This window comes from Montipora capricornis, chromosome 11 (assembly GCF_036669925.1).
Source record: "Montipora capricornis isolate CH-2021 chromosome 11, ASM3666992v2, whole genome shotgun sequence".
In the NCBI taxonomy this organism is placed as follows: domain Eukaryota; kingdom Metazoa; phylum Cnidaria; class Anthozoa; order Scleractinia; family Acroporidae; genus Montipora; species Montipora capricornis.
This window is the reverse complement of record NC_090893.1, coordinates 12,702,659-12,716,005: the sequence shown is the minus strand read 5'-3', so window position 1 is coordinate 12,716,005 and position 13,347 is coordinate 12,702,659. Positions and strand designations below refer to the sequence as shown.

Here is a 13,347-nt window from a genome sequence, read left to right as displayed (position 1 = left end):
AAATCCACACCTTCCAAGAAAATAGTTGCAAGTTACACGTTACAAGGTCATCTGTTTCTGCTACTATATAATTAATAAATTACCATTTTTCCACAACATTTGCGATTTTCCTTTAAATAAAGAAGATTTGTATCACGTTGTATTTTCCTCATAATGCTATCTAAAATATATTTTTAAAAAATATATGAGGTGGTGTGGCTCAACCAGGCAGCCTTCATTTATGGTTATTCGGGGCAACCAGGAATCCCTTTTATTGCCTTTTAAACTCTACGATGAATAAGGCAAGGAGGAGTGCAAAAAAAAAAACCTGCTTTTTGAAATTTCAATGAAATAAAAATCACATGATTTTTAGTTAAGACAATTACAAAAGATGCAGGCAATCAAAAGAGCCAATCATAACGCAAAGGAAATAAGGAATCAGGCGCTAGGCGCAAGCGCGGGAAACCCGCTTATGCAAGCATGTAAGCAAATCACTAAGCACAGTTCTACAAGATAAAACCAATTGCAAAATTAATTTAGACATTCGACTTAAAATCGCTTTTGGAACATTTTTAACGACAAAAAAAATCCAAATTTGTGTCTAATCTGTAACGCTTTCAGAACCAATCCCGTTTTCCTGTTCACCCTCTGTGTACTCCGTGTTACACCGCTGGCAATTGTTCCCATGCACGAACCGCTGCAGCTGTGTGCAAGGAGGGTGTCCCCAATCCTAAGGTAGCAGCATAACAGAACAATACAGTTAAGGCCTGACTAGAAATAAAAGATGAAAAGAACACTTTAGATATATAAAAAAAGTGATCACCCTCTTTTCGGTACCTACAATCTTGGACAAAAAGGGTTGAGTATATTAAAAACAGGGGTTGCTTTACGCAATACGTCCTCAATATCGCACCCTATCAGCCATCCCCCTCTCCCCTACAACCAATGTTGATAAGCCCAGGTTCGACATGCTTTGTTTCGTCTAGCAACATTGATCGGGAAGGGGGGGGGGGGGGGGTGATCTTAGTCCAAAAGCAGAATTTTCTCAACATTTTTCTCCAAGATTGTAGTCTCGTTGTCACAAGTTTGCCATTGCTCTGTGGTTCACAGGAGCCCATGAGAGTACAACTTCACTGTACTTGTTAAACGACGTTTTTACAGACCGAGCACAAATAAAAATAAATACTGTAAGTCAACCATATTTAACGCCGATAACTCGTAACAGTAATTCAACTGACAAACGTGAGCTCGACGGTGCGCTCATTTTACTCCCCCCTCTCCATCAGTGCTCCGTTTTATGGGTATTTAAAGCTACTTAGGCTACACTGAAAGGAAAGAAGTCGAAAGAAGGATGCGAGATCCGGGAATCGAACAAAGGACCTTGTGCACCAAAGCCGCGCACTAACCGACTGTGCCATCCTTGCTCCTAATTATTATTTGTAGATTGCTTTTCCCGCAACACAAGACCTTTTCAGCTAATCAAAAGTCTTGCATGAGGAATTAATATTCATAGGATTGAGAACGGTCACTCGCGTGCAAGTTTAATGTTATTTAAGAAGTCGTCCAAACATAACTTGATCTCTGAAAATGCCACAGACCTAGTATTGGAGTTGTCGGCTCCTGGTGGTAGAGCATTCCGTAATCGGAGTGTTATTTAAGATGGACTCCTCTTTGGAGAAGTCTGATTTTGTTCCGAGTATTACCGATTTATCATCGATAAAGGGCATCTCTTTACACCAGTTCTTTACGTGGCTCAAACCAGTTTCAACACTTGAAAGGATTGACACTACAACACTTTATCATTTGACAGCAATGTTACGGTACCATATCGAACACCAATTATTGCTGAAAAGGATTCGGTCATTTTTGTGACGTAACAAGTTACCGTGGCAACAGGAAAGCCCTGCAAAAACACCCCATATTTTGGCTTTAGCTGGTTATATCTCAAAAACGAACTCGGTGACCCCATTTTTTATTTCTGAAATGTAATCAGCATGCCAGAATGAAACTTTTAGTGGAGAGGATTAGAGCCACCTTACCTAATTGAAAATTTAACGTAGCTCTGAATCCGCTCCACAGAATTTTTTTAAACTTTGCAGAGAGTTTCCTCTTGGCCTGTTGATCAGATACGAGCAAGTAAAAATAAAGTATAGGGTGTCTTTACAAGGCTTTCCTGTTGCCATGGTAACTTGTTACGTCACAAAAATGACTGCATCATGTTCAAGAATAATTGATGTTTTACATGATACCATAACATTGCTTTTACGTTATAAAGTGTTGTAGTGTCATAACAAGGTCTCTTTGAAAGTGTTGAAACTGGTTTGAGCCACCTTAAGGGACAATTGAATCGTCAGGGAGTTTAAGCAACGACGGCGGCTACGGCAACGCAACGCCACAGAGCAAGCATATTATTGGTCAAAATAACATACAACAATGAACAATTCATTGGGTGCAGTCACACTTGAGAGAAACACAGCGTGACACTGGTGTTGACAGTACTCTAGTGTCAACTCTCTGGTGTTTTGAATCCTTAGGGGAACACTGAACAATAGAACTTGATTTTAACACTAGTGTCAACTCCCAAATGCGACCGCAACCATTGTCTATCTTTCGTTTAAAACCGTTCGTACCCAACTACCCATCCAGTTACAGGATAGTTCCAACGTATTGTAACAACGTGAACAAGTTGGGATAATTGCGAAATACTTACGATGGGAATAGATTTATTTCGGAGCGACGTTTTCGTTGATGTTGCCGTTGTCCTTGCTTAATAGAGAGTTTAAGCACAAGACGACGGCTACGGCTACGGCTACGGCTACGCCACAAACACAAAGCGTTAAAAATGGAAAAATAATCGTGTTGCACGTGCAGCACGAATTTCCGTGCATTTCTCTGCCGTACTCCACAAAACAACAACGTTAATCACCAAATTTTAGGTTTTGAGCATATAACAACGTGAAAATATAACAATGAAACAGTCATTTTTCTGTTTAGACTTAAAAACCGTTCGTACCCATCCAGTTACAGGATAGTTCGCCTGCATTGTACAAGGTGAACAAGACGGAATAAAAGCCTGCTTTCACCTGCACTTCCCCGGTAATCAGTTTTAATAAGGAATTACGACTTCGACCGCAATTTAAGGGTCATCCAAGATTACAACAATGGACATAATGATACTCCAACCTCAAAGAAATAAAACATTTTTTCTTGTGGGGGGGGGGGGGGGCGGTCATTGGTAATCATGCAGTCTGTTAGCTCAGCCTCTCAGCTGTCGCAAATTATGAGAGATTCTCCAAGGTAAACAACGAAGACGTTCAGCAGCGTAAGGAGTAGGACATAAATGTGCTTCCGTTCCAAATTATGTGAAATCTACAATCTTTGTGCTTCATCATTGCTAATTAAAATAAAATTGCGAGATGGACACCCGCGCGCGTCGCATAAAAGAACCTTCGCGCGTGCCGGTGTCCTAGCGGATTTGGACCCCCCCGGTCCATATCCGCTAGCGGATTTGGACCCCCGGGGTCCATATCCGCTAGCGGATTTTTACCCTCCTCCGCGGATTTGGACCCCTTAACAAAAGTCAGTAAAAACATTACCATACATAATTTCTTACATAATTTTCTTGTAAAACAACATGGCACGACGTTTCGACGTTTCCAGAACGTCATTATCAAGTAAAAATGAAGTAATGAAATAGAGTATATATATAAAGTGAAGATATGAATAAATTAAAAGGCATTAAAAGTTAAACAAAGAGTTTGGCCCTAATGGAGTCGCTCTGGGTATTTAAATTGGGTCTTATTGTTCTTATGTATAACATTTCATAAACGAGACAATCCCATTTCGTGCTACATTTTTTAAGCATTCTGAACTGGCTCTCATTGAGTAAGTCAACGTTCCCATGGGCATCTCTCAGATGGCGACCAATGGCAGAATATCGATGATCAGCAATGCGTTGAAACAGATGGCGCGTCGTATATCCGACGTAATTTGAATCACACAAATCACATTTAAAGCAATAAACAACGCTATGCTGATTTACGATACGTGGCTTGATTTCTTTAAGCTTTAATAAGTATTTTTAGCGCCCTTGTCCAGTTAAAGGGCCACCGACAACCAGTGTCCTTTGCGCCTTTGTTGTTGTTATCATCCGGGCAATCCTCTGAACTCGTGGTTTTCCACATCATCCCGTGAAGAAGAACTTCTGCGAATTCGCTGTCCGATTTGTTTTTTAATCCAAACGCCTTCCTCCTTTCGTTCCATAATCTTAAGGTTGAAGAAGTGAGCCAAATAACATGGCGCTTTTCCTTCCTCGACGGACGACCTTTTTTCACAGTTTTCATTTCGCTTTTAACACGAACACAACACCCAAATAACGCCAAAAACACAATATTTAAACATTAAGGAAAATATTAACAAAGTTTGAAGCTACTGGGCATCCAAAACACGACGATGTGAGGCGATGGAATTTGACTTTTCAAGAAATACTAGTTTCTGTATTACAGAAAATGGCGCCAATAGCTTGCACGCCCGCAAAGACTTGTGGTTGTCGGTGGCCCTTTCAAGCTAGTTAAAAATAAGTGTTCGGTAAGGTGAATTAACAAAAAGTAGATCCTAGACAACAAGTCACCGCTAGACTCTTATTGCAGTGCTCTCTTTTGACTCTTTTTTTCGGCTAGATTCTTTTCACTAAATAGCTTTTGAAATCGAGCGCTTTTCACCAAAAGCCCAAAAAAGCGTGTCTTTATGTACCGCAAGTGTGTAACTTTGAATAAAACGTTGTCACAATACTCTTTAAAGCGTAAAAGTTATATTAAGTGTTGCGCTTGGTCTGTTAAGCACCGACCATAAAACAGTTTTTTTCAGTGCGGTTAAATGTTTCATAACTTACTAACTCATAGAGCAAATATAGAAAAGGTTTAACTTATTAGAGTGATTTCACTAAACCCGTGAGACATTATCTAACTGTTAGAATGAAAGTAATTAAGTTAAACTTGAAGTCTTTTTAGCGCCCTTGTCAAGTTTAAGCTAGTTAAAAATAAATGTCACAGAAATGAAACGATATGTGCGCTTTTCTTCGTCAATTATAGTACGCGATCTTCTGTTGAAATCTTAAAGGACATCACCTAAAAGCTGCAGTTAGAATAAATTAGGAAAAAGGAATGTTTTGTGGGGGGGAGGGGGGGGGGTTCCAAATCTGCGAAGGGGGATCCAAATCCGCGGGGGGTCCAAATCCGCTGTGACACCGGCGCTGAAAGAAGACAAGTTGACCTCGCTTAATCACACTAGTTTAGAATCTTAACTTACCTTGATTCTCTCGTAAGTGTCACTGATAATACCAATGAACAAGCTAAGCACCACATAAATGAACAACGAGATGAACGCGTAGAGGTAGATTTTGCTAAAAATCCATACGGAGTAACTCTTCGGATCCATCTCAGCAAACGTCATGAACATATCATCACCATTTATTAAAGAAAACATGCACTCTGAAACGGTGGACAGATTTCTGAACTGGAAAATAAGTCAAGAAGAAAAACATCGTATAACTGTGTTTGGAACTGATTCCTCAACCTCAACCCTTTGATCATGATCACTAACTACGGATCATTTAGTTGTAAAACAGAGGAAACAGCTATATCTTTGCAATTACATCTACAAATTGTGACACTTTCTTTCTGGATGAGGACAGTTTGCTGTAGTTCGCATCTTACAGCAATTCAATGCAAATTCTAGTGTTCGTTAAAAGAAACACACTATCCACAAAAAGTAACAGGCATAATCCACGGTAACGTGGTCTGACCTATTATGTGCAATATTTTGAAATTTTTTTGCGAAATATTCGAGTATATACACCTAGAAAATGATTCCTACATCATGATAGCCGTTGAACAACCTGAAGGCTGAAAGGAAAGGCTGGTTGGTGAGGGATACACAACTTTATTCCTCTACCATCTACTGATAACAATTAATAGATGATGCCACTAACTCAGGAACTTACGTTAAATGCAGTGTAATAGTACCTTAATGTGATAGGGTCCAAGAACAATCCATCCACAGAACATAAATCCAAAATATAATAAAGACCCGCACAAGCAGAAGCGCAGTACACTAGGTGCTGCTGCTTTGAGGGTGACCAGCAAAATCTGAAATTGAATTATTATACACATGACAAACTCAAACCGTGAAATGCTTGGTCAGTTTACAGTTATTTGGGCAAACAAATTCCTGACACACGACCATTCAATCAAAGCTACATGAACAGAAGTTAATTGCTCATTGGTTTTGCCTTATTCTCAATTTAGTTGAAGGTTGGTGGTGTTAAAAGTGAGATTCATCGAGATAAGCATTTGATAGGCTATGAAATTGAATTTTCTTTCATTATAGCTGCTAACAAAACCAAACACGAAAAAGATACCAGCTCTGAAACTGGATTGCCCGCATAAACAGCACGACTTAAAGACCTCCTGTGAACATAGGTGACATAAGAAAGACAGCGGTTATCAACGACGAGCTACTTAGACTGCAGGTAGACATCGCCGCTCTCCAAGAAATGTATTTGCTTGAATAGGGCTCATTGAAGGAGAAAGATTACACGTTCTTCTAGCAAGGAAGGAGTACTGACGAATGCAGAGAGCATGGAGTAGAATTTGCAGTCAGGAACACCTTGCTGAAGATGGTTGAACCAGGTAACCATACCTCTGACGGCCCAGTCACTCCCATCAGCGCCTACGCCCACCTTTTGACAACTACATGTATACCCGAGGCAAATGGTGAGTTCTACACAACATCAAGAACATCCACCGCAGTGAACACCTTGTCCTCCTTGGTGACTTCAACACCAGAGTGGGTGTTAACCATGACTCTTCGCCTTCTTCCCGGCAGTGTGCAGCCTCAGTGCCTGTTAAAGTTTTGCTCTTACCATGGCCTCTGCATGACCACCTCCTACGTCCACGAAGCCAAGGCTTTTGACCTGGTTAGCATAGATGTGCTCTTCAACATCCTCCTGAAGACCAGATGCCCCCTTAAGCTACATGTACACAGGAGGATCAGATCTTTCTGCAATGGTATGAAGACAACCATCCAATAATATGAGGGAAGCATGTCCAAGCCCTTTCGTCATCCTCTTCTCTCTGCTGGCTTGGCCGTTTGCGCAAAATGGAAGATGGCTGGATTCCCAAGAACGTTTTCTACCGTGAACTTGCCTCTAATTAATAACACTTTCTAAGAAATATGATCATGTTACTCCTCTTTTAATAGAACTGCACTGGCTGCCAGTAGGATATAAAATAATTTTCAAAATTTTACTTATAACATTTAAAATACTTAATGGTATAGCTCCTAATTACTTGAACGATTTATTGGAGCCTTATATTCCTTGTCGTACAGTGAGGTCAATGTCTCAGCTAAGATTAGTTGAACCATCTTATAAACTTAGTACCTATGGTTTTAGGGCGTTTTCAGTTTGTGCTCCACGCTTGTGGAATGGCATTCCTCTTGATATTAGGCAGTCCAATAGTGTATCATTTTTCAAGAAAAAACTTAAGACACATCTTTTTAAGCAGGCTTTCTAATTTAGTTTATATTCTTTTCTTTGTTTAGTCAATTGTATTTATCTATGTATTCTAAGTATATTTTATTTTCTGCTAGTTTTTGATTTTATATATATATATATATATATATATATATATATATATATATCTTTTTATTAGTACGATATTAATTTTATAGTTTATTGTATTATTTTCTTTGTTATTATTGTAAAGCGTGTTTGAGCGTTAGGAATTCACGCTATATAAATAAACTATAATTTATTATTATTATTATTATTATTATTATTATTATTATTCTGTGTGGCAGGGACTGCTACTGTGGCATCAGTCTCACCAGCCATTGACCATGATGCTTCATTTGCAGGAGCACCACCAACTCCTAGGGTGCAGTATCCATGGTCATGCACCACCAACTGAGGGAGGCCCACTACTACTAGTACAGCTGCTGACACTTTCACAGCAAATATGACAACTAATTATAGCAAAATAAACTTACATTATACTTTTTGAAATGTGTCAAATAACGTAACAGTCCAGACCACGTCAGCAAGACTGCAATGCCAAGAAAAATGCTGCAAAAGGAGTACTGCTGTTGATTCTGTAAATAGAAAAACAAATTGCATTGAATTATAGTATCATTATTAGAATTTGATAAAATTTTCCATAAATGGCAAAAAGAGATTTATAAGTGAACTATAATTAAGTACATTCATGTCAATCAGCATTTTGATCATTGAACCAATCACTGCACAGCTGTCACTGAGCAAGATTAGCACAAACCAAGGGTTTATAAGATCCAAGCAATCACAGAAAGTCAACTCCTCTTTAATCTCTTGCAAGAAAAAGTGACGAGTTGCCTAAAAACAAACAAAAATACAGTGTTGACATTAAAAAATCCTGAGACCACAAAGAAATTAAACCAAAAACACAATGAACTTTTCCTTTAATATAGTTTAGAATGCTCTTTGCAATAGTGCAGCATTGTACATGTGGCATAACAGGTGGTGATCACTTGCTTTCACGCTGTTTCTTGTTTTGCATTTTCATGTTTTTTCTTAGTCTTCTCAATACATTTAACATTTTAACATGTACTTCTACGTACTTTGCAATTTCACCTCCTAAATTTTAAAAATTATATCCAATGGATATGGTTTTTGCCGGTCCAGGTAAGTATAGGGTAAAAATCAGAGTAAATATTGTTTTCATTCACTGCTTAAAGAAAATGACACAAAGAAAGTTGACTTGTGAGGTGGTTGTTGCTTGCTATTGTTCGCAAAAAAATCATACAATTTGTGTGCAACTTATAGACTTGTAACTTATCTCGCTGCAGATAATTTGCTAATCCACAGGTTGCACTCATTCTTAAAATTGACATGTTCTTAGAACATGAAGAGCCATAAAACTCTAACCAAATATTTTTTCTCTTGTCTTACCTTGACAAGCCTCAGCTGCATAATTAACGAACGCAAACAAAGGCCCATTGACAGAAGGCAAACCAGGACAGTCAAAACGTCAACAAAAAGATGAACAGTTCTGAATGTATGATAGTCTGAAAGATAGAAGGCAGATTAAAACAAATAAAGTAAATTTAATTTCCAATCAGGGGCCCTTTTGCTGTTATGATGCAGGAGGCACCTTATTTTCTTAACAAGGTGCTTGCCTTAAAGTGCCTATGAAGTATAAAAATACCTTTTGCTTATTTTAAAGACCTTTAAAGATGATGAAGAATGGTGTGTTCTTTGTTGGAATATCATTTCTCATTTCCGAGATATTCAAGTTTTTGTTCCAAAAATATGATACATACATGTACTATAGTGTACATCATCATCATCATCATTCAGCTGCAGAGCAGGAGATTACAAGATTTCTCCAGGCACGTCAACCTTGGGCAAGTGTGGTGATTATGTTGACCGACAACTCATCTTCATCACACCTAATATGTTTTGGATGTAAGATAAGAAAGATGTCCGAGGACGCCCAGGTCTCCTTTTGCCATGTGGTGGTATGTAGAGTGCATAATATCGTCTGGCAGGCTCTTCTTCTGGGAGACAAAGGACATGCCCAAGAAAACTCAGCTGTCGCTTCCTCACTTGGTGGACAAGAGGCTCTGCGTTGGTCATGGAGTATACGGCATTGTTGGATACATGGTCTTTTCCTTTAATATCCAGCATGGTCCTGTAGCAAGAAGTGGCAAATGCATTGATTTTGCATACCATATCTTGAGATAGCACCCAGGATTCACAGTCATAGAGAAGGACCATCACACAGGTGGTGTAAAGCATAAAATTTGACTTAAGTCTAAATGGGTAGTTGCAAACATCTCCAGAAAGCACCCCACGCTAGTGCCTTGCATCTTTTAAAATCATTATTTTGTGGAAGATGCCATTTGGGAGCAGAGAAACTTGAAATCCGTCACATGGTTGATGGCTCCACCATAGACTCAAGTGCAGTGGTGGCGTAGGATGACAATTTGCAGTCATGTATTCTGTCTTAGGCACCCTCTTTTTGTGAGGCTGACATCTTTTGCTGCTGATACTGTTCTGGTAAGCTGGGCCTGTGCAAGGGGGATGACGGATTCTAACAGTGCAATGTTGGCAACAAAGTCCAGGTCCTTTAAATTACCGGTAGTAACTTGTCTTATTACGACAAACAATCCTGTGTTAAATAGACCCAGCAGCTAGTGGTTGCCATGGCAACAGCATAGAAGGTATTATTTGTGCCTTACAATGTACTTGATGTAGATTACTCCTGCCTACTTTGAACAACACCCATCCAATATTTTCTGCGATTATTCTCAATTTTGTGATTCATTACAGTCATTTGCAATGGTTTTTTAAACAAAGACTTGAATACTCTGGAACGAAAGAAGGCATTCCAAAATAAGAAAAACACCATTCTTCGTCACTTTGAAAGGTCTTTGAAATAAGCAAAAGATATTTTTCACTAAACTTCATACGCACTTTAATCCAGACACTTGACTTTTTTAACTTCAAAAAAAATTAATGAACCCCATTTCAATTTTAGCTTTCCTGTCAAATTTCCAAGAAAAAGCAGCTCCATAGAGGGAGGTGTGAAGCACAGTTAGGGCAGTAAATCAGCTGCCACAATTTCATAGTTTGAAGATCTCATTTCCAAATCCTTATTAACGGAACCAAAGGATGGAATGCATACAAAGGTGCATTGGATTGAGTTTTGGCTGTACTTTCAACAGGATTTGGCAAGAGGGCCAGAATATAATAATTATTATTCCAATAGAAGTGATAATGATAATTCCTAGGTTTGGTTCCGATAATAAACAAAAAATGGAAAAATGGGTCTACAACTCATTTGGAACAACTACAAAGAAAACATTTTATGCAGACTACAAAGTGTCTGTGGTACATGTCTAGCAAGTCTACCCTATGGAACAGTAAAATCAACAATAATACTGCCGTAAATTATTGTTTCCAGTACACAATTCTATGAACAGGGTGGCACTTGGAATATTCACAATAAACAATAATTAGTAAGGCCTCGCTACACTCTTATACTTGCTGTGTGCAATTTCCATATGAATTCCAGAATTACAAAAGCTTTCAGTACAGTAATAATACACACTTTTATTCACCTGGTGTTACCCTAAGTGAAGAGTTTCCACTGCAATCAATGATAGTTCCATCTGCACCCAATGTTACTGGCACACGTCCATTATGATTGCTGTTGTCAAACAGTATCTGTAGATGGAAATGTGAAACTTGAAAACATTCCAGAGAGATTACAGGTGCTGTGTCATGAAATTTTGCCAAATTCTGTGACTGAAACTGGCAACCAAATCAAGGGAAACAAAAAATAACTACTTGTAAACATGTAGAATATTAGAGGAAGGTTTGAATGAAATAGCAAATAAAAAAGGAGGCGGGGAAAGGGCAAAACTGAAGAAGATTAATGGATTGTGGATGGAGTGTTTGAAAACTGTTGAGAGAGGCACTGAGGAACTTTAAGTGTCTAGTCGTTCTAGCGCTGGAGCGCTAATTGGGGACACTGTAAACTGAAATGAACAATGAAAGTAAATCAAGTCAAATGTCGGTTTTTGAGGAGAGGGGAAACCAGAGTACCCGGAGAAAACCTCTCGGTGCAGAGTAGAGAACCAACAAACTCAACCCACATATGACGCTGAGTCTGGGAATCGAACCTGGGCCACATTGGTGGGAGGCAAGTGCTCTCACCACTGCACCATCCCTGTACCCCATGAAAACATCTCTCTTGTTTGTAACTTTAATTATGTATGCTGACAGACATTTTTTTCGTTACAAAGCTGTGATTTGTGTTCATCTTGTTTAAAAGTGATTTCTGAGTTAACTTTAAGTTTTATACTTGAGAAGGGATGAGTAAATCGTAAAATGACACAAAATGAATCACAATGCCGTGACACAGCTCCTTTTGTCAAATTTCCGTAAGGTTGTTCAAACTGGACTAACAGCTAGTGATAAAAACCTGTATTTCTGTTCTTGATGAAATAAAATTAATTATTTGCTTTACAGGCCAAATTAAATAACAGATCAGTAGGTATGTCATCTTTTCAGTAAGACTTTTTATTCTAGTTAGCTTGGCTTTTAATATTTTATACAACACATGATGTAATAGTATTTCTTATTTGTTATTTTATTCCATGTATTGTTGTAATGCGCAGTTGATCATCTTGCCATGGAAACTGCGCAATATAATTCGTAATTTTTTTATTTTTATTTTATACTACCGTGACGTTAAAATTATAGCATGCTGGTTTCGTGGAGCTTTTGGTACATGGAAAGAACTGATGTTGGTCATCAGGGAAACCCTGATAATACTGAAAAATGAGATAAGACAAAGTTAACACCATAACTGCTACTACAGAATGCTCCTGCCACACTCTTTATCCTCCTACACAATAATAAAATTATGACAACATAATCTGCAACATCGATGTGTCATGGTCATGGACCAACCTTTTATCTTTTAAAAGCTGTTTCTTAGTCAAATTTTACTTTGTATTCACATTTTTGTGCATGGACACCTCAAATGATCAAATAACCTTGATAGACTAACCTTTCAAATGATTCAGGTAGCTTATTCCTTAAGACAAAGCTTGTGAGGTTTTTATCAGACTTACTTGGTGGAAACAAATCTTGACAAGCTTATGTACATGTAAAGGAAACAAACTAGAAGGTGATGACTGGTATTGTGTCAGGTGTATCAACTACAGTAAATCAAGGTGTTACATGTAGCAAGAAGAGTTAAAAGGATACAATAATCAGTAAGACGATTAAATTCATAGGACTCCTCCTCAGGATCTACAGAGCTGTTGGTGTATTTGTAAGTGCCATTATCATTGGCTCACTACGATCTTTCTTACACTGGGAAAACCAAATGTACCAACAGCAATTCTTTGGAGATCGGAGAACTGAAAAGTGTACAAAACTTAAATAAACAATTAGTTATTATACATTAGTATCAATACATAGGTGATTGATAAAAAAATTCTGCGCTGATTGGTGGCCGCAACCCATTTTGTCGGGGTGACAAATGAAGATCATTATGTTTTAAAGAAAATGCATATTTTTCAGATAATCACCCCTGCAATTATACTAAAACAATACATATTCACCTCGTCTTTGGCAAATAATTGTTAAATATTATCATGGGATTTGCAGAATTCTAACCTCTAAACCCCAAAACCAGGACACTCCCCAATTTTCCTAAACTACTAGAATTTGAAACATTATTTAATTTACCGAAAATCTATCTGTATTTTGAACATTTTGTTGCACAGACATGAGTAAGATAACAGAACAAAGTA

The 13,347-nt window shown here is 38.3% G+C and overlaps 1 protein-coding gene across 1 annotated transcript; it reads right to left on the bottom strand.

Moving 5' to 3' along the window:
* Nucleotides 1–235: 235 nt before the first annotated feature.
* Nucleotides 236–12,840, bottom strand: LOC138023576 (mucolipin-3-like). The gene is given in 11 exon segments (XM_068870582.1): nt 236–709; nt 5,287–5,493; nt 6,003–6,125; nt 8,029–8,130; nt 8,240–8,389; nt 8,966–9,081; nt 11,140–11,245; nt 12,268–12,296; nt 12,299–12,357; nt 12,597–12,684; nt 12,797–12,840. Coding segments are annotated over 9 exon segments (1,002 nt in total). The 5' UTR covers nt 12,339–12,357; nt 12,597–12,684; nt 12,797–12,840; the 3' UTR covers nt 236–580.
* Nucleotides 12,841–13,347: the final 507 nt, after the last annotated feature.